General features: G+C 39.3%; 1 protein-coding gene across 5 annotated transcripts in view; it reads left to right on the top strand.

Annotated features, from left to right (window-relative positions):
* Positions 1-18181, top strand: part of CDK6 (cyclin dependent kinase 6) — a 216973-nt gene extending 198792 nt beyond the window's left edge. For 3 of the 5 annotated variants that reach the window (XR_004970908.1, XR_004970909.1, XR_004970906.1), the window contains exon 8: positions 2398-2520. Coding sequence is in view for 1 of the 5 variants with exons in the window: in XM_036328189.1 (XP_036184082.1) it covers positions 2398-2533; positions 7790-7936 (283 nt within the window). In the remaining 4 variants the exon portion in view is untranslated. Of the gene's footprint in view, positions 1-2151; positions 2269-2397; positions 2534-7789 lie in introns of those variants that run through there. The other 2 variants (XR_004970907.1, XM_036328189.1) reach the window with 2 other exon arrangements.
* Positions 18182-24162: the final 5981 nt, after the last annotated feature.

Below are 24162 nucleotides of genomic sequence, written 5' to 3' on the forward strand. Positions count from 1 at the left end.
GGGCCTATCAGAATTTCACCACGCTCACATATGGGCCATAAAAGCTCATACTGTATGAAACTGAATTATGTTTAAAGAAAGTTATATTCACATTCTCTTTAAGGGGGGAAAAATGTTGGTGTTTAGAAAGATTTATACTTTCAAAGAACAGCAAGTACTTTGAAAGTGAAACTGAATGCTTTTCGCCTGTGGCATTTTGGAGCATTTTTAAGACCAGAGTCATCGTTAACTAGAACCAAAATATTGGGTTTGGAATGAGGAGAATTGGGTTCACTCCAGGCTCTGTGGCTAAACTCACTATGTATGGCTTTAGCAGTCTATTTCATTCCTGTAACTCAGTTTCCCCATCTATTAAACAGAAATAGTAATACCTGAATAGTAGTGGTAATACGTGTCATGGGAGGTTGTTAGAGGGATCAGGGGAAGTGATAGACTTACAAACACTTTTAAAAGTTATTTATGTAAACATGTATTTAATTATATACCACGTATACATACAGAGTCCCTATTTTTCGGAGGGCTTTTGGCATTCAGCTGCCCATATTGCCAGATTTAACTCAATATAAATATATTGAAAGCTGCAAATAAAAAGATTTTAAATTATTACTAATAGTTGTTCTAACCAGTTTCTAGGTAACTAACTGGTGATGGTATGCAAATATATTAATATAAAAAATGGCTAAAAAATAAAAATGAATGAAAGAAAAATTTTGAAGTTCTTTAATAAGCATTCTTCTTTTCTTCCTCTCCCATTCTCATACATTTTTATTTTCTTTAATAATTTGTAGTGAGGTTTTTTTCTTCTTTGCACGCTTATTCTAGATCTTGCTATTAAGCAAATTTTGTACAGTTGCCATTTCCATTCATTTGTTCCAGTAACTATGTCCCTGACTCTGTCTTTATCTGCCTCGATAACATGGCTCTCCCAGCATATCCTACAGAGGCAGTATTGTCTTTGCCCAGACGCCCGCCGGTGGGTACAGTTAGGACACACTGTCTGCTCTCCCCAGGGGAGGTCTAGAACCTGGGCTTTGTTTAGGTGAGAGAAGGGGAACAAAGCCCTATAGAGATCCTATGACATTTAGCGCCACATCTTCCTGAAACTTGGAAATCCATTCAGGAGAACTCACCCCTCTGGGCCTTAGTCCCAGCGAGGGCAGGCCAAGAAGACCCTAATGCAGGCAGGCCAGCAGCATTTCTAACTGTAGTTTAAATCATTTGTCAGTATTTGAATAGTCATAGATTCTGTTCACTAAATTATAATTTTTTAGTTTAGAATTAATCAGTCTATGTGAGACATAAGTTTTTGCATCCCCTGATTTCCTTTGTTCAAATCTACTTAACTGCCTATACAAACGCTATAAATAAGATCTACATAATGTATATTATGTTGTTTAAAGCCACTGATCTACAATATTTCTGAAGAACCTTAAATTATGCGTTGCTAGAACTCAAGCAGTTCATATGTTAAGGTGGTAGTGCCAACACATTTTAGGTTAATGTTCCCTCTTATAGATAATAATAATGGGTAATGTATTGATGTTGACAAGTACTCATTGTATAAAAAAGACACTGAAATTCATAGAAGTTAAGCAATTTCTTCTTACCTATCCATAAGTGGCAGGTGTAGAATTTGAACCTAGATCTGCCTGTTTCTAAAGCCTGTGTTGTTTTTACATTATTTGATGCTCTGTCCACATTTCTGGACTCAGAATCATTTTCAGGGAAAACATAAATGAATACTGTTTTTATTTATTTGCTCACTTTGGAATACCTTGAAATAGTTATGCAATAAAAACATATAACTTAATTTTGATATTAAATTATAAAATAGTGTTTGCATAACACAGGAAAAACATACCTTCCAGCCTCTTCTTTTTGTCTGATTCTAATGGATGTAGTTGGGGAATTAATCTTTAACAAAGATTATGTGTTAAGAAATGATGTTACATGAGCATCATAAAAGCAGGTCAATACCAAAGTGCTTGATCAGAACACAAAAAGCAATCTTAGGCATAAAGGAAAATGTTCTGTGGCCATGTGGGTCTACTTTTAATACACAGACCCTGCCCTGTCAGTATGTCAGGGCTTATTGGTAATAGAATATTTTCCATTTCTTCATTATCTCTTCTGTTTACTGTCTGCTTCCAGAGGAATCTCTTATCTCTTCCCAGCGAATTTTACAATTCTCCTGTGAGATTACCCTCTACCCATGATCACCGTATTGCAGCTGAACAGAGAGAAATGAGCATCCTGCCAGTCATACAAGTGAGGGGCTCCGGGGCTCTGTGCCCCCTGTGCCTGCCCTTTAGACTTTACCTTCGTCTAGAATTTGGTATGAAAATAGCTTCTGCGTAGCAGCTAATGCTGATGTTCACATGTGGTTTTCTTTTGTAGCGTAATTGGACTCCCAGGCGAAGAGGACTGGCCTAGAGATGTGGCCCTTCCCAGGCAGGCTTTTCACTCAAAATCTCCTCAACCTATTGAGAATTTTGTAAGCGACATTGATGAACAAGGCAAAGACCTACTTCTGGTAAGTTCGGGCGATGCAGAGTTGATCTGCACTGTGCTGATGAGAGACTTTCCCTGTCCTCTCTAGGTGGTGGGAACAGCATCAGTTCAGCATCACGTGCCACCACCTCACAAGGCATGAGCCGCAATCTCTCTGCAGCTCTCCTTCTCACACCTAGACCAGGAGGAGTCAGTGCTCCCATTCTCTGAACTTCAAATATAGACGTAAGAGTCTATAGGTCTTAGTAGAAATGTTGTGCTTCAGCTCTGTGTGGGCACAGCCAGTGGTTGGCATGTCTGCAGAGCCATTGATTTTCCCAGTAGGAACTCACTCCATCTTTCCCTGATGGTGGCTCATTTTCTGATGCTTAGGCAATGGTTCCCTCCAATGCCAAGTTACGAATAAGGACAGCTAAACTTCCTCCCCACTGTTTATTCCTACGGCCTGTATCCTTTGAAATAAATTAATTAGAAGTCAGAATATTTGCCTAGACAAAGTCTCACAATATATACAGACTTGTGACTCATCTGCTATTTAGGAAAATTTTTGCTTGATTTCAAGAACACAGGCAAGTACTGACATTACCTTAAGAAAAGGGGGTTTGATGGGCTGTTTCATGTGGCCTGGAAATGGGAAGCCATTCAGAGTATAAGTGCTCTGTCTCTGTCCTGTGCATCACCTGCTCTTGGCACCTCTGCTTTTCTCTGCCCCAAATGCCTTTTCTCCACCTCATTGATACTTTTCAGTTGCACTGTCTGGTCCTTTGACTATCAGAACTTCAAATAACTCATGGATTCTTCCACCTCTAACCCTCACTGCTAGCATTTGCCCTATCAGTATTTCCTACATCAGATTCCGAAAAGGAAGAAAGAATCTTACTGACATACCTTACCTTTTTGCCAGGCTGCTGGTCCCGTTAGCTGTGCTGGGAAGGGGTAGGGATTGTGGTGTATAAAATATGGCCACCATAGGCTTTTCTTTTCAGCAGGAACTTTGAGTGGCAGACAGTGTCACCTGCTCATTTAGGGTGCCCCCCTAGCAGTGGTGGCTTTCAAAGTCAGACAACACGCTAGTGCTAGACTGGGAAAGTAGCAGGAGACAAAGAAGAAAAATGAACAAAGACACGTACCAAAGAGAGAAGGAAGAAGCAAGTTGAGGAATAAGAAGCAGAACCAGTGACATCGGGACTAGGAGAAACTTAGGCAGAAAGCATAATATCCACAGGCTTTCAGGGAAAGGACAGCCCGAAACCACACAGCTCAGAACTGGCTGAGGCTGCTGGGGGCACTCAGGCTCGAACTAGAAAGCAGAAGATGGGCCACTTGGTGCAAGATAGGCAGCCGTGCCCCCAGCAACACCCGTTGCCTCTATTGGAAATCATTTACTAAGGAAAAGTGAAGACTGTGTTAGAAAGTTGGTGTTATTTAAGAAACGGTTAACATCTGGAAGTTTAGCATGTTAAATTATTCTTCATTTTCATCTGGAAAAAAAAGGTTGACTTTATATCATGCCTCAGTCATAATGTATGGACATGTATACAACAACATTTATAAATGCTCTTATATACATACAAGGGTGGGCAAAAACACGTTTGAGTAGTGAGTGACATTCTTTTGAGTTAGTAAAGCTATTGTCATCATAACCTGCATGTCTTTTTCCATATGAGCAACTGTAGACCTACTTTTGCCCACCCCTGTATATAAGACAATGCAGGGGGAAATTTTTTTTTTAAAATATATATTTTATTGATTTTTTACAGAGAGGAAGGGAGAGGGATAGTCAGAAAATTCGATGAGAGAGAAGCATCCATCAGCTGCCTCCTGCACACCCCCCACCGGGGATGTGCCTGCAACTAAGGTACATGCCCTTGACCGGAATTGAACCTGGGACCCTTCAGTCCGCAGGCCGACACTCTATCCAGTGAGCCAAACCAGTCAGGGCAAGGGAAATTATTTTTAACAACTCAAATCGAAACATCTTTTCGAGTTTTGTCCCCTTGGTTATGGTTAACTTGGGAGGCTAAATACTTATTCCAAATATGATGCTTTTGCTGAAAAATAAATGTTAAAGTTTCTGCTATCTAACTGTTTTCAGAGCCTGAGGCACTTTTTTTTTCTTTCTGTCATTGTATTTAGTCTGCTTTTGCTGCATAACAAATAACAAAACAAAAAAATACTAGCATATAACAGTGAGCATTTCTTCCTTGCAGATTGGCAAAGGCAGCTCTCCTCCTGCCTTCAGGTCAAGTACAGGCCCTTCCATGAGCCTTATTCTGGGGCCCAGGCCAGAGAGGCTTCAGCTCCTTGGAGCATGTTTTTCTCCTGGGAGAAGGCAGATGCTCCCAAAAGGGCAAGCAGAAGCATGAGAAGGCCCTGAAGGCCTAGGCTTGGAAAGCCTCCCTGCTACTTCTGTCCTCATCCCACTGGCCAGAGCAAGGTCCATGGCCAAGGCCAACCTTGGGAGAGGAAAGAATGCGCTCACCGTGGAGGGAGGGAAGGGAAGAAAGGGAATATATGCTGGAAAAGTGCAGATCCTCTTAAGTAAGTTGTAATTTCAAGCACTCATTTTATAAGTGGGTGTTTTGAGGAAGTAAATTAAATGCTCTTGCAGAAACAATATTATGAGATGAGATTTTTTTTAATACTCAAGCCAGCCAGTTGTGCCATTTGGGGTAGAGCAATAATAGATCTTAGCCATCTTTCCCAACACTATTTCTATAGGACATAATGTATTAAGACTTGAGATTCTCACACACCCCCACATGAGGCTAAGGAATTCTCCTCTCTCCCCTCTTTCCAGCTCTAAGCCATCAGTATAACTGTGGGAACAGGGCTTCCTCCCAGAGAAGCCTCTAGGGACATCTCTGTATCTTGAACACATTCCCACAACTTTTTTTAAAATATATTTTTATTGATTTCAGAGAGGAAGGGAGAGGGGGGAGAGATAGAAACATCACTGATTGGCTGCCTCCTGCACAACCCACACTGGAGATCGAGCCCACAACCCTGGCATGTGCCCTGACCGAGACTCGCATGGTGACCTCTTGATTCATAGGTTGATGCTCAACCATTGAGCCACACTGGCTGGGCTCCACAATTTTTTATTTCTTCTTTTCTATGTTCTGGGGATTAAACTGGCTGCTTCTTTTTCTAATGCCACTACCTAACTTTCTTCTTCTTAGACTCTGGAAAGAGAGAACTGTCTCAAGAATTTTGCCCCTACTCTCCTGTCCTTTGGGAATTCGTCCCTTCCTTGTAAAGCTTTTCTCAGAATGCTTGTTGCTATTAGAGACCGTAGAACCGTTCGTGAACGAGCTCCTTCCCCTGCTTGTCTTTTTGCTCTTGGTTTTCAGAAGGAAGACACTGTGAGGAGGCTAGTACCCATGGACTGGCAGGGAGCTCAGGATAAGCAAGATTTCTGGGGACTCAAAAATTCACCTGAAGTTATATGTAGTATTTTCTGTGTGTACATGTTTTCCTATGTCAGTCACGTTTAACAGAGCTCCTGAAGAGCAGAAACTCAGATTAAACGGAAGTGGTCTTTATAGCCGTAATAACGTTAAGTCTTTAGAGTACATAGAAGACTCAAATACATAGACATGTCAGATACCCAGCTCACTGCAGGGCATCTTGCCTCACAAAGATGGAAAAGCTGTTATAGCTTCCCTGCGACTTGTGACCTCCCAGGGCAATGCTTGCCACCTGCTGGGTACTCCTGCAGTGTTGGTGGGAGGAAAAGTGTGGACTTGAAGAACAAGATTGCTTGGGGTTGGATTGGAAATGGACAGAGATTAGGAAACTTTTCTGGCTAATTGATTAGGAATTAACAGTTTGGGGATGGAGATCTCTGCTCCACGGCACACCTTTTCCTCCTATCACCTTCTACCTGCACTTTGAGTTCACAGCCTGGAATAGAGTTTAGAGACTTGAATTGAATCTAACGGATTCCTTCTGGGGATGCTGCTAGCCCATATGGCACTTTGATGTGAATTAGAAGGAAGGCATCCCTCTGCTGGTGTAGCCCTCGGGCAGGGTGCATGGCTGGCTAGTAGATTAGGATAATTAGCATCTAGATTTTAGCCTGACATGCCTCCTCCTTAATAGAGAAAGCCTTTATTTCCTGGCTTGACATGTGTTTGTTTTTTGTTGTTATTTTCTATTTTATTTTAGGAATTTGTCAGAAACTGTTTTGGTTTGGAGAGCAGTTGAGTAATTATCCTTTACACTTGAACAACACCTTGCCATTCTCTGCTCATTGACAAACCTTGTAGGAAGACTTCAGAGATAGGGTGGAGTCTCTAACTATGGCACAAAGTTTGCTAGCATTAGAAAAATCACTACCTAAAGAAAATGACATGCCTACTACAATAATAATAATAATAATATATTTTAAAGGACCTGGGTGGGTTGTAGAGAAATTCTGGGTAGTGACAATCCACAGGCAACCCAAAAGGTGTTGCCTTTTTCTGAGGGGCAGTTTATACATTAAGGTTATATATAAAATGAGAGCTGTCTACAGCAAGCATGTCAAACTCGCGGCCCACAGGCCGCATACAGCCCACAACGAATACTTTTGCGGCCCAGCCAATATAATGGCATGTAAGGAACGTTTTAATAAAAATTTCATAACTTAATTTTTACAATATCGTGTTATACTTAATTATTAATAACAAACTACAATGTTCACTAATGACTGATTACTATAATCGTTTTGCATTCATTTATTTCCCTTACGCGCAGGTGCACCATTTCTCTCCACTAATACTAGCAGCAAATATTTTAGCAGCCGATTGCCACGTCATTAGTCTGTACTGACTTGTTTGGTGTGCGCAACAGAAAGTATTTCACTTTCGGAGAAAAGAAACATAGGTTTATTTGCATTATGCTTATTAATTTGTGCAGTTATTTTGTGGTAAGTTAATGTTCAAGAAAAAAATACTAATTTTTATTAAAATGTTCTATTATTTTATGTTAACGATTACTCATTTCAGCCCTTTGTATTCAGCATGTCTCTATCGAAATAAACCTACGTTTCTATGAAAATTGAAGCTTTTGTTTTTTTGCGGCCCACATAAACGTAAACCTTGTTTATTTGGCCCGTGTTAGTCTTTGAGTTTGACATGCTTGGTCTACAATTTACTTAGTGTCCCTTGAAATAGATACTCATTCTCATTAGAGACGCACATAATTCATGGTAGTGAAGATGTAGCTACCCGAGCACATTTTTTAAAAGGGACATGTTTTCATGTAAATCGATTTTTTTTTTTCTTTATCACAGAAGTGCTTGACATTTAATCCAGCCAAAAGAATATCTGCCTACGGTGCCCTGTCTCACCCATACTTCCACGACCTGGAGAGGCGCAAGGAGAGCCTGGATTCCCACCTGCCGCCCAGCCAGAACAACTCGGAGATGAATATAGCCTGAGCTCCCAGCCGCTGCCTCCAGCGGATCTCCTGGAGAACACCTTTGGTGTCTGATGGGTCCCCCTGCGTCAGCCCCTGCAGAGCTGCGGGAGATCACCGGCTGGGGACCTTCTAGCTGCCGTCTTCTGGGTGGACTCTGCTTCTCCGAGGAAACGGCTTAGTTTACTATTTGAAATCAATGCAAGAGTGATTGCAGCTTTATGTTCGTTCGTTGTGTGTTTGTCTGTCTGTCTGTGTCAAAAACATGGAAAAATTCCAGAAGAGAAGCTGCTGACCAATCATGCTGCCATTTCATTTTTCTAACCTTGAGTGCTGCCAGAGTAAAATGAGCAATCCAGGCACAGCTGATTGTGACGGATCTCCCTGCAGCTGCCGGGCCTGATTTGGTACTTTTGAGTGAACATGTTGAGTGAGTGTGTGTGTGATTTTTGATCTCTTAAAGTGTTACTCTCTGTAAACGACGAGAATAATTGAATTCTGGGGATTCAAAGTGACCAGTACGTAACAGGCATCTGTGGACCAAAGGTGGTTCACCAGGATGGGCTCCTGAAATTAGAGAGTTGAGCCTATGTCCTCAGAATTTCTCTTCTGGCCACAAGTAGTAAATTTGTTAGTAGTGAAATGTTCACTATCTAGATGAAGTTTTAGACACACATCCAAGAGGAAAAAAAATTCTAGTATCTTTAAGAGACCTATTTTTTAAAGCACACATTTCATTTACTCCTCCAAAAGCTGAATTACTCATTCTGAGTACATTTTAACCTGTATAAAATGCTTTATGGTTTCTTTTTTTTAGATGCCCTGTAAGCTTTTTTCTTACTTGCTTTGGTTTTAGGGAATGCACCTCAAATAGGTCCACAACATAGAGAAAGCCTTTATTTCCTGGTTTGAAATGTATTTCCTTTTTGGTTCTTTCGTTGTTGTTGTTGTGGATTTTAGGAATTTGTCCGAAACTGTTTCCTCGTTTGGTTTAGAGAGTAGTTCTCTGACTAGAGACAGGAATGCCATTTGAGCTTTCCCACCTGTGACACTGTACTTTTTCTACAATGCACTGCCTTATTTGCGAAGTATCCATCTTCTCTATCCCCCAGCGCCTCTGATAAATATTACTACCCTTACATTACCGATGACAGATTACTTAAAGCTGTTTGCATGCACTTTCTTCTTTCTTTCAATGAACCTTTCATAAATAGATTCAGATTATGGTTTATGGCTCTAATTCCACGATCCCTTACAGGGTCCCTGTGCTCTCACTCTAATGCAATCTTCCTACCTGTCAGTCCCCGTTGTTACCTAGACAATGAGTGGAAGACTGGTTCTTCTCTATCACCAGCACATAGATGGCTTTAAACTGTTACTTCGTGTTTTACGTTTTTATGGAGTATATTGTCAGTGTAGTATCTGAGGGAATATCTTTTAACTATTTTTTTTTAGAAAGAAATATTTACTCTAATCTTTCCTCCTTCCTTCAGGCTGTGCTCACTTCCAGTGCCTCTTGCACACTCCTGCTCTCTGCAGAGCCAGCCTGACTCGGGCATTGTGAATAGCTTTACTCTTCCTCTTGCCATTTTCTCTGTAGATACTTTATAGTTCATGCCATCTCTGCCTTATTTGTGGTGAGTGCTCATTTGGCTCTAATAAGCAGAAGACACCGAGTAAGTATGTTTGAGGAATTTTAGCTACTTTGCCTTCTGACTCATGTTTTGAGTTCATGCAACCATTAGACCATGTTTTAGGGTTAGAGCTTTCAATGAATGGACATTGCTTCGCTGAGTAGAAAATATCCCAGGTGATGTTTGTGTGTAGTCAAGCCTTACCGAATTCCTCACAGTTTAATATTGTATGTGACTATCTTGAACAAGAGAAAAATTGGGAGTTTTCTCCTTGACAGTTTTTCGGATCAGGACCATTCTTTTTTTAATCCATTTTTTAATAGTGTTCTGATTCAATAACTTGAAGAGGAGGAAAATTATTCTAAAGTAAGATATGGTGTTGCCCTATGAACCAGGAGATCACAGTTCAGTTACTGGTCAGGGCACATACCTAGGTTGCAGGCTTGATCCCCAGTAGGGGGCGTGCAGGAGGCAGCCAATCAATGATTGTCTTCATTGATGTTTCTATCTCTCCCTGTCCCTTCCTCTCTGAAATCAATAAAAATATATTTTTTAAAAATAAATAAAATAAAGGCACGGATGAGAAGATGGGCCATAAGAAATGTTTTACACTTTCTTCATTGTGACAGCATTATGTTTTGTCACCACTGTAAATGCTTGAGATATAATGAATCCAGAGCATTTAGGACTAAGTAGACTAGCATTCTCCCATGGAAATGGGAGTTCTGCCTTTTCTTTTGGTTGGGAGCAATATACAAAGATGTTTTTCCTGGGGCCTAGAAATTGAATTTTAAAACTCACTGCACTGATTGGTTATGAGCTTTTCTGTTAGTATTCATGGCTAGAGTGAACATAACTTGAGTTTTTGCTTTTGCAAAAGTTTTCACAAGTTTGCTCTAGAAAAATGCAGCTGTTCTAAACTGGAATTTTTTCAGCATTCTTTAGAATTTTAAACAAATAAGAGCTCAACTTTTATTTCTACATATGCTTTGGGGTCATTTCTCAGTAGTGTGTATAAAGAAAACTTAAAGCACAAACTTTAAGGTATTAGATCCTTGGCAGATTATCCTCTGCGAGGCAGAATGAGAGGGCATCTCAGCCTCTCTGAACTTGTTAAGAGACTGCTCAAGCTCTACCATGATTGTGGCTGTGACACTTGAGTGATTCTCTCTTGTTTTCTGTTATTTCCATCGGGCTCACCACGTCTGAAATCCAGGTCCCACACAAACGCCCTTGCCGTTAGGTTCTTGGAAGCATATAGCAGAGTGCAAACTTACTGAATGCAGCTCATTCTTCTGTGACATATGTTTTCAGACATCTTTGCCAGAAGCTAGGCAGTGGTCAGCTGCAAAGGTCAGACTGCCCCAGAGTTACCTGGAAGCAGCTTATAGCAGTAGAAATAATGGTGAGAGATTTGAAATCACATTTGAATTTCTCTCTAGGACTGGTCCAAGAATGTACATGATAGTTTCTATATCATATTCTGCCCTGGCAGCCCAGGCATTGTGGGAGCTGTTGTGCAGGGTAGACTTGTTAAAACGTACATTTACAACGAGTAAAGGAGAAACTTGCCCCTTTAGTCATAATAGTTAGCTGTTGCATGGCAAAGGTTAATAAAGCCCTGACCCTATCGCCTTAACAACACAGTTTGTAAGAGCTTGTAAGCATCAGGTGCATTGGAGCCTCCCACTTCATCTCTCCTTTGAAGTGGGTGGGAACTCAAGGAGCAAAGAACCAGTTTTGGAAGAAAGCTCTGGGCCACTTCAGATTCTTTCATTCTCATGATTTTCTCTCAGGAAACACGCACTGTGAATGGCAGGCTTTTCGTTTAGCCCCAGGTGACTTACTAAAAATAGTTCAAAATATTCACCTAAGAATAGAATCTCAGCCTTTTAGTTTGAAGTAAAAATGAATATTTCAGAATGCACAGGATGTTAATATTTTAAAGAAAACATGTACTTTTTAATAGAGAAATTTATAGTTTGACTCCATGATGTGGTCCTATCCATAATGATGAGAAAAACACTTAAATTGTACCAAACATTTTGAATCTTAAATTATGTATTCAAAATGAGCTTTTAACCAACTATAGCGCCTTCTCTTAAAAGTAGTGCCAGTAAGAGTCAGTAACGGCAATTTCTACCCGTTATGGAAATTTAATCATGTAAACTTCCTAATATAAACATATTAAATTTCTTCTCTCCAAAGAATTGCTTTTCTTTTAAGTGACAACTTGACTATTTTTATGATAAGCATATGAGAGTTATCACACATTTTCCAAAAGCAGGCTGTGTTGCATACTTGGCTCTAAGAAAGAATAATGTTAAAAGCTTAATAAGCCCCGAGAATTACTTAATTATGTTGATATAGAGACTATAGAATATTTACTTTGGCAAGAAAATACTGAAATGTTATCAATTCATAGATATTGTTAGAATTCATAAGAATGCATGTTTTACATTGATATAAAAATAAAGATATTAAATGATTTCTGATTCTTTAAAAATCAAAAAAAGAGCAAGCTATAAATAGAGGAAATTCTAGAGAAAATGAAGGTATTTAAAGAAGAATATTTCAAAGTGGAATGTATTTTGAGGGACATATATTTTAACAAACATATTGTAAGAATTGATATTGAAGTCATCTCACAACTATGAACTTGGAAAAGCCATTTCAAACAACTACCATTTCAAAAATTGAGCCAAGCAAACTAAACCATCTGTATTCCTTTCTCATTTCGTGGAAAAAAGCAGCCATATGAAGCTACACTTGTTAGGCAAGTCTAAGTTTGTTCTTTTAAAAAAAAAAAGTAAATTTTAAAAAGACATGTGCTTCCTATGCCACCAGGACTTTTGAATAATTGTGAAACCCAAACCATTTACCATGTGCATATGCATTTAATGCATGCAGATATATGAGTAGGAAGATAGTTCCATATTTCTTCTCCGCAGTGGAGAAACTTCTTGAGGTGACCAAAAAGCTGTCAAGCAATGTGAGTCCTCAGAAGATTAGTAATGGTGTTTTCCTCAAAAGCATAAGAAAATGGCATTTCCATTTCTTATCAATGCAGTTTTCAACCTAGTTTTGTTACATACCTATATCTCAAGCATTTCTAACATCTGCTTTTTCAGAAAATAAACCAAAAATATTCTTTTGGCCTTTTCTATCATCTGACCTTTGGAAAAAAACAAAAAGAGGAGGGTTCTGATTTTCTCAGTTAGTTGTTTTCGTTTGTGTGTGTTTTTTAATGACGTATGAATGGGCTATTTCTCAGCAATCCAGGGAGTTCATTTAGATAAATGAATAGACTTCCATCAACATACTGGTTTCCTTGATACTGGTGCTCTGGCCTTCAAGAAGAAAACAAGAGCCACCTGAAAAGAAATAATGGCTTTTTTCAGGCAGCAACTTAAGTTCTGTTACAGCAATTGGAAGTTAATATTGTAGGGAAAAGAGATACAAGGTCTTTTAAAATCCACGCTCTCCTGAGATGAGCTTTCTTGTTTTATTCCAGTATATTCCACAAGGTGGCACTTTTCATGGAGGCTGGGAAGGGGGTTGGAGGGGGGGAATCTGAGGCTAAAGAGCTATTTCTGAACACTTCATTCTAATTGTATTTTTGTGCACATACTTAACTCTTGTCTAGCACTTGTTTTTTAGGAGGCAAATAGTCTTCATACTATTCTGTAACTTAGACATTTTAGTTGTTAGCTAAGTTCTGAAGGATTGCTATTAAATTTTTCTGGAGGATGAGTAATACTCTCATTTTGATCATTTAAGTGGATAAAGAAAGCTTAGGCATTCATTTAAGAAACATTTTGAGGTAGCTAAATACCTCACTTTTCTAGGTGCAAAAGTTTCCAAGATGGACAGACTTACTACTAAAAAGGCAGCACTAGGTCTTGTTAGGAGTGTAAAACTCCACCAGTGCCCCAGCCCACGTACCAAACCCATGTTTGCTGCTTTCACATCCCCACATCCCCTACCATCGTGGCCTTTAGACAATTCAATGTCTTAACTCTAATTTAAAAAACGGATGAACAAAGTAAGTAGCACATCAGTTACTAAATAGCAAAACTATTTTTTCCTAAAGAATTGGCTATGCTGAAATAGCCCTGAAATACTAAAAGACCTGCTAATTTTTACATTTGTATAATCACAAGTGTAAATTCACAAGAAATTACAAATTAAAAATTTTTTTGTCTAGACATGAGTATGCTAATTTAGGAATATATCTACACTAGTCTTTAATTTCTCCATTTGTGTAGTTCTCGGCAATTTTATTATAGATATAAATATAGATATCCATATACTCATGTTTTAATTCACAGGTCTGCCCCAAAACCCATTAAGCCCCCAAGTTTTAGTTCATTTTAGAAGTCACTTTCCCCAGTTAGCGTCACTGAAATTTAGGAGGAAGGAAATCACAGTATTTTTCAGAGTTTCCTTAACACAGCATAACAGAAGGCAAGTTTATTCCTAAGGAGTGAGGGAAGTTCCATAGTGCCTGCTTAGCTTTCCTAAAGGGTAGCGGGCAGGCAAGTCTCAGTAATTCACACTGAATCAAAATAACGCACACACCAGAGGCTGTCCAAAAGCTCATAAATCATCGGCCTCGTCCCTCTGCTTCAAGTCCCACTGAAGCAGGTTACAAGTCAAGGCCGAATTCGAACCACGAATTTGGTATCAGTTGGGCCAGTGTTAATTCTGGCCGAACACCTTCGGGGCGCGCTGCTCGGGCCCCGCCCCTTTGGCAGTAGAGCGGCAGTGGGCGGAGCTGGCTGGGACCCGCCCGCCGCTCACCTGTTAGTGCTGAAATGACGTGCAGACCCGGCTGGAAACGCCGTGGTCCACGTGCCTGCTGCTGTCTCAGAGGCATCTGTTCTGCAACCTTCGGGCGTAAAATGTCCCGAGAAGTAAACGGGTGTCTTCTGTGCATACATAAGTACAACACAATTCTCCGGAGTTCAGGTAATAAAGAGATGCTGCTCTGTATGAAGCTGTCTATCAGGCATCTCTCAAGCTCTAAGCTCAGTTGCTTTTTTTTTTTTTAAAGAGGATATGTATAATTACAGGAAAGTTGTTTTTTTTTCAATTTTCTATCATTCTACATATATGATGGCAAAAGATATGCCTGGAAGGGTTTTGTTGTGTAAATTGTTTATTTTCTGCTTCATCTTCAGTTGCCAAAAGCTCCTAACTCTTTTGTTCCGATTTTTTTTTCTTTTTTTTTTCTTTTTTTTTGTCAAGTAATTAAAGAAATGTTAGCAAAGTATCTCATGTAGTAGGGGAATTTCCTGGTTAGAGGAACTTTTGTGTGAATTGTTTTGTTAAGCAAATAATCCTTTATTTTAGGTGTTTGGATTGTCAAATGTAGGTTTTTCTTAAAGGGGGCACATAACTGTACATATTACTACCAAGAACTATGACTGTAGCACTAATCAGCAAGCATATTGGTAGAGCCACACAGTTAAGTTCTAGCCCTCTGTGGTTTCTAGCCAAATTCCGTTTATGTGCTTAGGTTACAGTCTGGCAGATAGCCTGTATACCCTCACTTGAAAGTTTCTGATGTTAAGTTTTATGAAATGCTATAACATGTATTAGCTAACAATAGTTCTATGCTCACCAGCAACTCTGAACTTGACCTTGAAGTCTCTGAATAATGAAAATAGATTTCAGCAATAATACATTTACTGAACACCCCCCAAGTGCATTATATATCTTCTCATTTTGGTCCTGTGTTGGCAACAATGTATACATGACTGTTATAGTTCCTCACTTATTTGTATTCATTTATTTTGCTATGACAAATAATAAATACATTAGTACATGGAGTGAATAGCATCAACTACCCCTAGGATCAGCACTTAACAAGATGGGGAATATCTATTTCAAGTTTTTCTACTTTTGCATAAATTATTTCTATTATTATTCATTTATATTATTTATTGCTGCATCACACTAGTCCTGTGAAAGTTCAACTGAAGGCAGACTGCATTAGGGTATGCATTTAACCTTCATGATCATGGTCTTGACAGAGCTAAGAAAGTAAAGATTAGACTCAGCCCCCAAGTAAGCTGCATGCATTTTAACATGATAGTAGGATTTAAGTCTATAGCTATAGTGTTTTTATGTCTAGATGTCTTAATTATCATTATGTAAGGAATTAAAGCAAAGGAATTTGTAGTTGTTCTTTTGTCAAATATGCATATAATAATATAGTGTGAAAATATAGCAACAATAAAAACTACAGACAGAAAATCATCCGATACTGCCTTAATTTAGGGACTCTGCCAGATGGCCACTGGAGTTGATGCCAGGCCGAGACTATGGGTGCCAGTGCAGAGCCTCTTGTCTGGCCTAGAGAAGAGCCTCCACGTGCGATCTAGAGCCCTCGTAGGCATTGTGTGCAGTAGTGGGAACAGGTAGTTTTGGTGCAAGGAGAGCATTGTGAGAGTTTTCTGTAGAAGCAGAACTGTCAGCTTGTGCCTTGAAGCTTCCAGAATGTGCTAGATGGAGAAGTCCAAGTTTCCGTGCTTCACATGACTTGGTTTTGTGCAGAAGCAATCCAGTCTGGTAGTAAAAACAAGGACTGCGTGTACAATAGTCAACAGTGGGATCTTAATAACCAATAATTCCCAACAACCTCAAAAGCTTGTTGCATTTCTGGTGTTTTAGGTTTTGATCTGAAGGCTAAATGGCAAGTGTTTGGTCTAGCAGAGCAGGGTGTGTTAAGGAGAGCACAGTATCGGTGCCCGTAGATGGCAGGTTAGAACTAGAGGGTCTTGCAGGATTATCATTTCTGAGATGTGTGAACTGTAGTCGTGTTTCTGCATTCCCATAGGGCCTTAACATAAGAAAACGTTCTTCTAGGTTTCAGCACGGATGTCACACCCAGTGGGCTTTTTTTTTTTTTGCTTTTGTTTTTTTTACTTAGACTAGGAAAGGTTCTAAGAGTAGAAAAAATCTTAATTTAGACATTTGCTTTGTTGGTTTCTGTGTTTGAAATCACGGTTCTGGAGGTGCGGAGACTGTGCATGTGCATGTCAGATACTAATCTGGGCTGTGTGAGCCAGCCCAGGAGAGCTAATGCTCGCCCATCCCTGCATCTCTTCCTCCCTCCCTCTGAGGTGCTCCCTGCCCTCATCCTGGCCAGTCCATGTGGTGCTCTCCATCCGCCTCTGCTGTTCTTTGGGCATCAGGGACATGATGAAAGATCCTTTCAGCATCACGGGTGTGCTCAGGTTTGGCCGCCGTCCTTACCGGACGCTCAGCTGGCCACAGTCATCAAGAGAAGGCTCCTGGTGCTGGGCACAGAGTGTGCTCACAAAACCAATCCCAAATGCCCTCTAGCATCTTTGTATATACCTTGATTTTTAAGCCAAGTCATTCTACAGAGCATTCAGTTTGGGCTGTGATACAAGGAGAAAAACTAACCAAGAATACAAACCACATTTCAGGCTGCTGTTTTCTGTCCATTTACAGGCTATCCTTTTACTGTATTTCTTCATACTTGAAACTCATTCCGCTATTTTAATATCAGGGTACAGACTCATAAGGGTGCATGTTTCTTAAAGGTGCAAAATTACTCTCATTCCGTTTGCTCGTGTTGCTACAGAATGCTCTGGTTTGGTGCTTTGGGTTCAGCAGGTCAGAGAAGCAGTGTGGAAATTTACTGTCTGGAACATAGTCTTACAAGAATGTTGGCAGATGGCTTGATGTTAGATAAGGCTCTGCTCTTTTCTCTGTACACAAGGTTGAGAGTTACCACACTGGCCTGGCAGGTTCAGCTGGGTACCCTTCCTCACAGGCTGCATAAACCCTGTGCTCTCCAAAAGTGGGGGAGGGGTGTGTGCAGCTCTCTGAAAGCAGGGAATCTCCCTACATATCAGGATCATTTACCCTTAAAGAAAAACGGCCTCCGGTGGAGACAGGAACAGAATGGGGAGGACTGTCTCACTCTAGTGACCATCCCTCCTTTCTATAAAGAAAACCCCCCTGAGGAGGAAAAAAAAAAAAGAAAGTAAGAAAGCCTATCTGTAAAGTTATCCTCTTCATAGTACCCTGAGCTGAATAATCTTGCTTCCTTCCTATAGGTAAATGAAAATGCAAGTCAGTTGATCTAGACCTGAAGAAGAAAATAAAAAAGTAGGTGTTTGTATAGATGAAATATGCAAGCCAATGGCCACCAAAACTTACATTAAATACCCCATCACCAGCCATCTGTTTTTAAAAGCTCAAGTAAAGAATGTTTTATGACCCCGGGTTTCTGAGGTCAGAGGTAGCCATTCTAGCATGCGCCTTACTCTTAAGAATTACTTGGAGAGAGAACTGCCAGTAGTGAACACTGCAGTGGAGAAGGTAACATGTCAGAAAATTCAGGGGGTTGCAGATCAATAACCCTTTGGAAACTGGATGTCTTACTGGGTGCTAGAATGCAATTTTGGGTATTTATTTTCAGATAATGGAAAATTTATTGTTCGTTAAGAATTGGTGTTGAAATGTCATTGTTTTCTCTTATACACAAGCTCCATGGAAGCAAAAAAATGCTTTGTATACTTGTCATGCTTTCTGTATTTCTTACAAGAAGATTGGTAGCAAATAAAAATAATAAAAACAGCGATTTAAACAGCTTTCTTGGAGATGCGTTACTATCCTATTTTTTATTATAATGTAAAATGAATATAATCGCAGTCAGTAAAGTAACATTTAATAAGTTTTAGCAGAGTATGTTTTAAACTTCAAAGAGACTCCTTTTCAGGCTTCAAATGTTTTTAAAAAGTAAATAGCAGTTCCTTGTGCTTAGAGGTTCAGTCACAGCTATTTAATAAGCTCTTATGAGCTGACCGTGCTAAGCACTGAAGAACTGAAAATGAGTGAGGCATGGGCAGGCCTTTCTGACGCTTACAGGGGAAATCTGTGGAAAGGTCTGTGTGACCAATTGCTGATGACCTGGAGATGAACCAAAAGTTTGCATCAGAAGTGACGTTTGAGTGGACTCGAAACAAGTCCATGTTTGCCATCCCGACAAGGAAAAATACTTCCCGTGTGCAGAGGCATGCAGTTCTGAAAGAGCGGGCAGCAAGACTGCAGAGGTCACACCTGGAGCAGTGGCTTTCAGACACCTGGGTCATAGCCTATAGAAAAAATAGAATCTAACCGCATGATCTGGTACATATACACACACGGACATTATCAGAAACTTGTATTTCACAAAATGATGCGATGTGTCCCACACACGTTCTGTTTTATTATCCTCCACTCTGAAAACACTGGTGGCAACCCACCAAACTGATTTCATAACCCCACTAAGAGGCCATGACTTAATATTAGAAAACAGTTAGTCAAGGGGTGTAGGGGAGCTGTATGAAGGAGTCAGGAAGTGATGTCATGAAGGGCTCAATATACCATATAAAGGAGTTTGGAACCACCGAAGGATTTGGGAGGGGGATAATATTTGTTAATGTTGGCCCATTTTTGTTCCACCCCTTATATACGAGATGCAGAGTGACAGACCAAGCAGTACCTCGATACACACAACAAAGCCAACATGGGGTCATAGCTGCTGCCTCTTACATGTTCCCCTCTGTGTGTGCAATACCAGGTATTTGTAAATTAGTCCATCAGCGTTCCCTGGGAATTCTCTCGTTAGGACTTGCCTCAGTTATTTTTAACAGGCCCTAAGTTGTGTCTAGATTTTTAAAACTACATGAACTATTCAGGAGGGATAATAAAAGGAGTCAAGAATTTGATCTTTATTACAAAAATTCAGTTTGTAATTTAAGAGGTCAGTCGTAGTTATACATGTTTACAAACCATAGGTATGTACAACCAGATTAGACTGGACCATTGTTTTCAAAGCAGTGTACAGAAAGATCCTCCAGTCAGTCATCTCTGGTTATCCATGCTCTACTCACATAGAACCTCATTTCATTGACAGCCTTTGTCACTGATTCTGCCCGTAGTGGTGTCAGTCCAACGTATACTTCCTTGTTCTCTAGGAAGAACTAGTGGATGGGCCCCAGGAGGCCATCCTTGTTCTGCAAATGCCACTTTTCCTGGACCATGTCAGCCTCTTACACATCTGGAAGTTCAAGTCAGGGTGACCACATTTCTCCCTGTGGCATGCAGAGGATCGTGAGGTGCCAGTCTGTGGAGAGAAGGAAGTATAGAGACTGAATCCAGCCAACCTTCTGGTGCCTGTTCCCTGGGCTCAGAAACGCCCCATATCCTTAGAATAAAGTCTGCTCCAGATTTCATTTTTTCTTTCAATGTCTGTAGCCCAAGTAAATTTCTGTTAATTGCAGCAAACATCCTATTACAGCTTCCTCCTCCACTCTATCTGCACGGCAGCATGGGGCCCCTGCTCTGCACTGTAACTTAAAGCTAGTGAAAAGCTAAGTCGAAAAATTGTGTACTTATTTCAGTGTAGATAAGAACAAAAAAATAGTAGAGCCTGCACTTTTCAAATTGGGGTTCCCAGAAACCTGGGATATACAAGGGAGGATACAAAGCTAGATAAACAAGGTCTACCTTCCTCAATACTCAATTTTACTTAAAAGAAAAATGTTTCTTATTAAAGATGCTCTTTATAAAATACATTTTTAAAAAGGTGTAGAATAGAATGCAACATTCAAATTTTTAAAATAATATAGCCAACTTCAAAGACATTTTATGATTTTAATAACTACACAGGACTATGCCACCAGATCCCCTTGACACAATTCACTCTCCTGTGGAAAATTTTGAGAAGTACTGAATCAGCCAGGAGGAGGCAGCACTTGGAATGGGGCCCATTGTTCTGAATGCTATGCCTCCTGTGGTCTCTAGGATTCCTCATTGGAAAAATGACATCTGTTTGGACAGTGTATGCAGAAACCTGCTAAGCAAAGTCAATTTACTTATATTCACTGAGCATCTACCACTGGCCTCCACTCTCAAAGAGCATCTGATAGGCAGAAGTGTCAAGAGAAGCATTGGTTCAATGGTGATGGTTAATGATAATAGACCAGGGGTGGGCAAACTTTTTGACTCAGGGGCCACAATGGGTTCTTAAACTGGACCAGAGGGCCGGAACAAAAGCATGGATGGAGTGTTTGTGTGAACTAATATAAGTTCAAAGTAAACATCATTACATAAAAGGGTAGGGTTTTTTGTTGTTTTTTTTTTAGTTTTATTCATTTCAAACGGGCCAGATCCGGCCCGCGGGCCATAGTTTGCCCACGGCTGTAATAGACCCTTGTTGGATTTCATTGTGATACAGTTAGTCAACTGTGGGTGCAGCAAAAATGGCACTCTGTAGAGGAGAAGGGGGTTCAGTAAACCCAAGGGCCAGGCATTCTGGAACATTCCATACAAGCTATCTTATTTCATCAAGTCATTCTTATCAACTCCAAGTGAGAAGTAAATGGTGTGGTCAGTTCTGGAAGAAGATTGCATATCACATTTAAGAAAGAAATACAATTGCATACTTTAGGCTCTAGAGGTGCTTGGAACAGAGTAGAAGTTCAATTTGTGTTGAATGAATAAGTGAATGAGTTTCCAGTGACCAATTTATATGTAACTGTCAATATAAAATGATTACATGCTCACCATAAAGTACTTAAAGAACACAAACACTACAAAGAAAAAGAGTATTTCTTAAAATGCCACCTTGTAGGTAAAATCATTTCTAACATTTTGACAAGTTTTGGATACCAAGCTTTACATAGATACATACAAGTTATGGAACTATAATTTTACTCTTGGAGACAAGCTGTCCAACCCACTCAATACTTGTAAATTGTGCTCTGGGGATTATTTGTTACTTTACATCATATCCTGGATAACGTGTCATTTCAATGACTACAAATCTGTATCACCATCTGTTATGGCTGTATAGTATCCCATTGTATAAATGTGCTATAATTTACATAGCCAATCCTCTATTCGTAGGTATTTCTCCCCACACTATTCCCACTTTTCACTGTGTGAAACAATGCTTCCATGAGCAGTACTGTGCATGCATCTGTTTGTATGTGTCGGCAGTTTGATTTAAGCCATCTAGTCACTGGAAACTTGTTTACTCGTTCTTTCAACCACAAGTCAAAGAATGCCTGGGGCCACGGAAGTCAAAAGAAACAGGGAGAGCCTTCACTGGGATCGCGGCCCTGTGGACACCTTGATCTTGGACTTCAAGGCTCCAGAACTGTGAGAAAATAAATTTCTGTTGCTTAAGCCACCCAGTGTGTGGTACATTGTTGTGGCAGCTCTAGCAAAATAATACAGTAATTCAATGGGGGAAAGGACAATCTTTTCAACAAATGGTTCTGGAGAAATTGGATATCTATTTGGGGGGAAATTGAACCTTGATCCTTACCTCATAAGAAGAAAACATAAAAGGAAATCTTGTGACTTTGGGTTAAGCAATAATTTTTTAGAGAAGACACAAATGGGAAATATTGATAAATGGCACTTCATCAAATTTAAAACTTAGGCTCTTTGAAAGACATTCTTAAGAAAATAAAAAGGCAAACCACCAATTGGGAGAAAAAGATTGCAAAACATTCTGGCAAAGGATTAGTATTCAGAAAAATAACCTACTTTTTTAAATGGGAAAAAGATTTGAAATGACACTTTACCAAAGAAGATTATTAAAAAAAAAAAATAATAAGAACCTAAAAGATGAACAACTGCATTAATCATTAGGGAAATATAAATTAAAACCACAATGAGGTATCCCTACACACCTACTAGAATGGCTAAAATGTTTAGATTAGGGAACACCAAGTATTAATAAATATGTGAAACAACTAAAAATCTCACCATTGATCTCAGTAATGCAAAATGACATAGCCATTTTGCTGGGGGTTAAAGTTAAACATATACTTATAATTCAATTCAATATTCTACAGCTTAATGTATTTACAATTCAATGTAAATATATTCTAGGTATTTAACTTGAAAGAAATGGTAACATACACAGGAACACCTATATAGGAATGTTCATAGCAGCTTTATTCATAATAGGCAAAAAAAATCCAAATGTCCATCAAAAAGTCAATGAATATGCAAAATGTTATTTATAAATACAGCGGCTACTACTTAGCAATAAAAGGGAACAGCTGTTGATATAAACAACATGAGTGAATCTCAAAAGTATTGTAAGTGAAAGAGGTCAGACACAAAAGGCTACCTCCTATTTGATTCCTCTTATATGAAACTCTAGAAAAAACAAAAAACAAATCAGTAGTTTCCAGGGGCTAGAAGACAGGGAAAGGAATTAATTAAAAAGAAATACAAGGTAATTTTTTATAAAAAATGAAAATGTTCTAAATCTCTTTTTTTTAAAGGTTTTGGTTACTATTAAATGAACAAACTATTTTTTTTATATATTTTATTGATTTTTTACAGAGAGGAAGGGAGAGGGATAGAGAGTTAGAAATATCAATGAGAGAGAAACATAGATCAGCTGCCTCCTGCACACCCTCTACTGGGGATGTGCCTGCAACCAAGGTACATGCCCTTGACCGGAATCGAACCTAGGACCCTTCAGTCTGCAGGCCGATGCTCTATCCACTGAGCCAAACCGGTTAGGGCTCTATATCTTGATTGTAGTGGTGATTACATGACTGTATACATTTGTCAAAACTCATCAAACTGTACATTTTAAACTGGTAAATTTTATTATATGTAAACTACACTTCAGTAGAGCTATGTGTTTTTTAATTAAAGGCGTTCTCTTTCAACACTAACAAAAGCCAACCTGAAATAAGAGGCCAAAAACTTTTATAGTTTGTGAGTCACCTCAGTAGGGATAGAACAAGGGGAGAATTATAGTGAAATTATTGCACATTGATTCACTTAAAGCTCTCATGAGTATCAGGAATTTTCCCTTCTGAGTCATTTTACTTGGTAACTTCCACTACCTTTTTCCATTAATAGTACTGAACTAGGAGTTTATTACTTGCATTTCATAATTCAAAATCCTGGTTTTAAAAAATCCTCTTTATGTCTTGTACACTGAGAAACATACCTGTCAAGAGCACAAAATAATCATGTTTACTGGTCAATGTTTTTTCTCAATGTAGGTAAAATTGCATCCAGAAGTTACATGGTGAGTATGGAATCAGAGAAAGGGGAGTTGATTAGCTGAACAATCTTCCATAAAATAAAATAAATCAGAAAAGAAGGAGATATGGTGAAAAATAAAAATCCCCATGCCCTGTCCCCCTCAACCCACTAGTACTACTATGAAGCAACCAACACTAAAGGTTTATTGGGTAAACATTTCAGAAAAATTTCTGGACATATTCAAGCATATATATGTAATAATTTGAACCATATGAAATTGCCATCCTTATCGGTTAGAGATTGCTGAATATCAACAATTTCATATAGTTCAACCAATATTTATATTCTATTGTTAATGCACATGCGCTCATATTCTATATAGAGTTCTGCGCTTCTTTCTCTTAATATGTAAAGTGGCCATTCTTCCATATCAACACATGCAGCTGTACATCACTTTCTAAATGCCTAGTTTGTCATTGTATGGTTGTACCATACTTTATTTAACCAGTTCCTTTGTGATGGGAATTTAACTTGTTTCCTGTCTTTTGCTCCCTTGGTTAAT

Source organism: Myotis myotis, unplaced genomic scaffold, assembly GCF_014108235.1.
Source record: "Myotis myotis isolate mMyoMyo1 unplaced genomic scaffold, mMyoMyo1.p scaffold_m19_p_11, whole genome shotgun sequence".
Taxonomy (NCBI): domain Eukaryota; kingdom Metazoa; phylum Chordata; class Mammalia; order Chiroptera; family Vespertilionidae; genus Myotis; species Myotis myotis.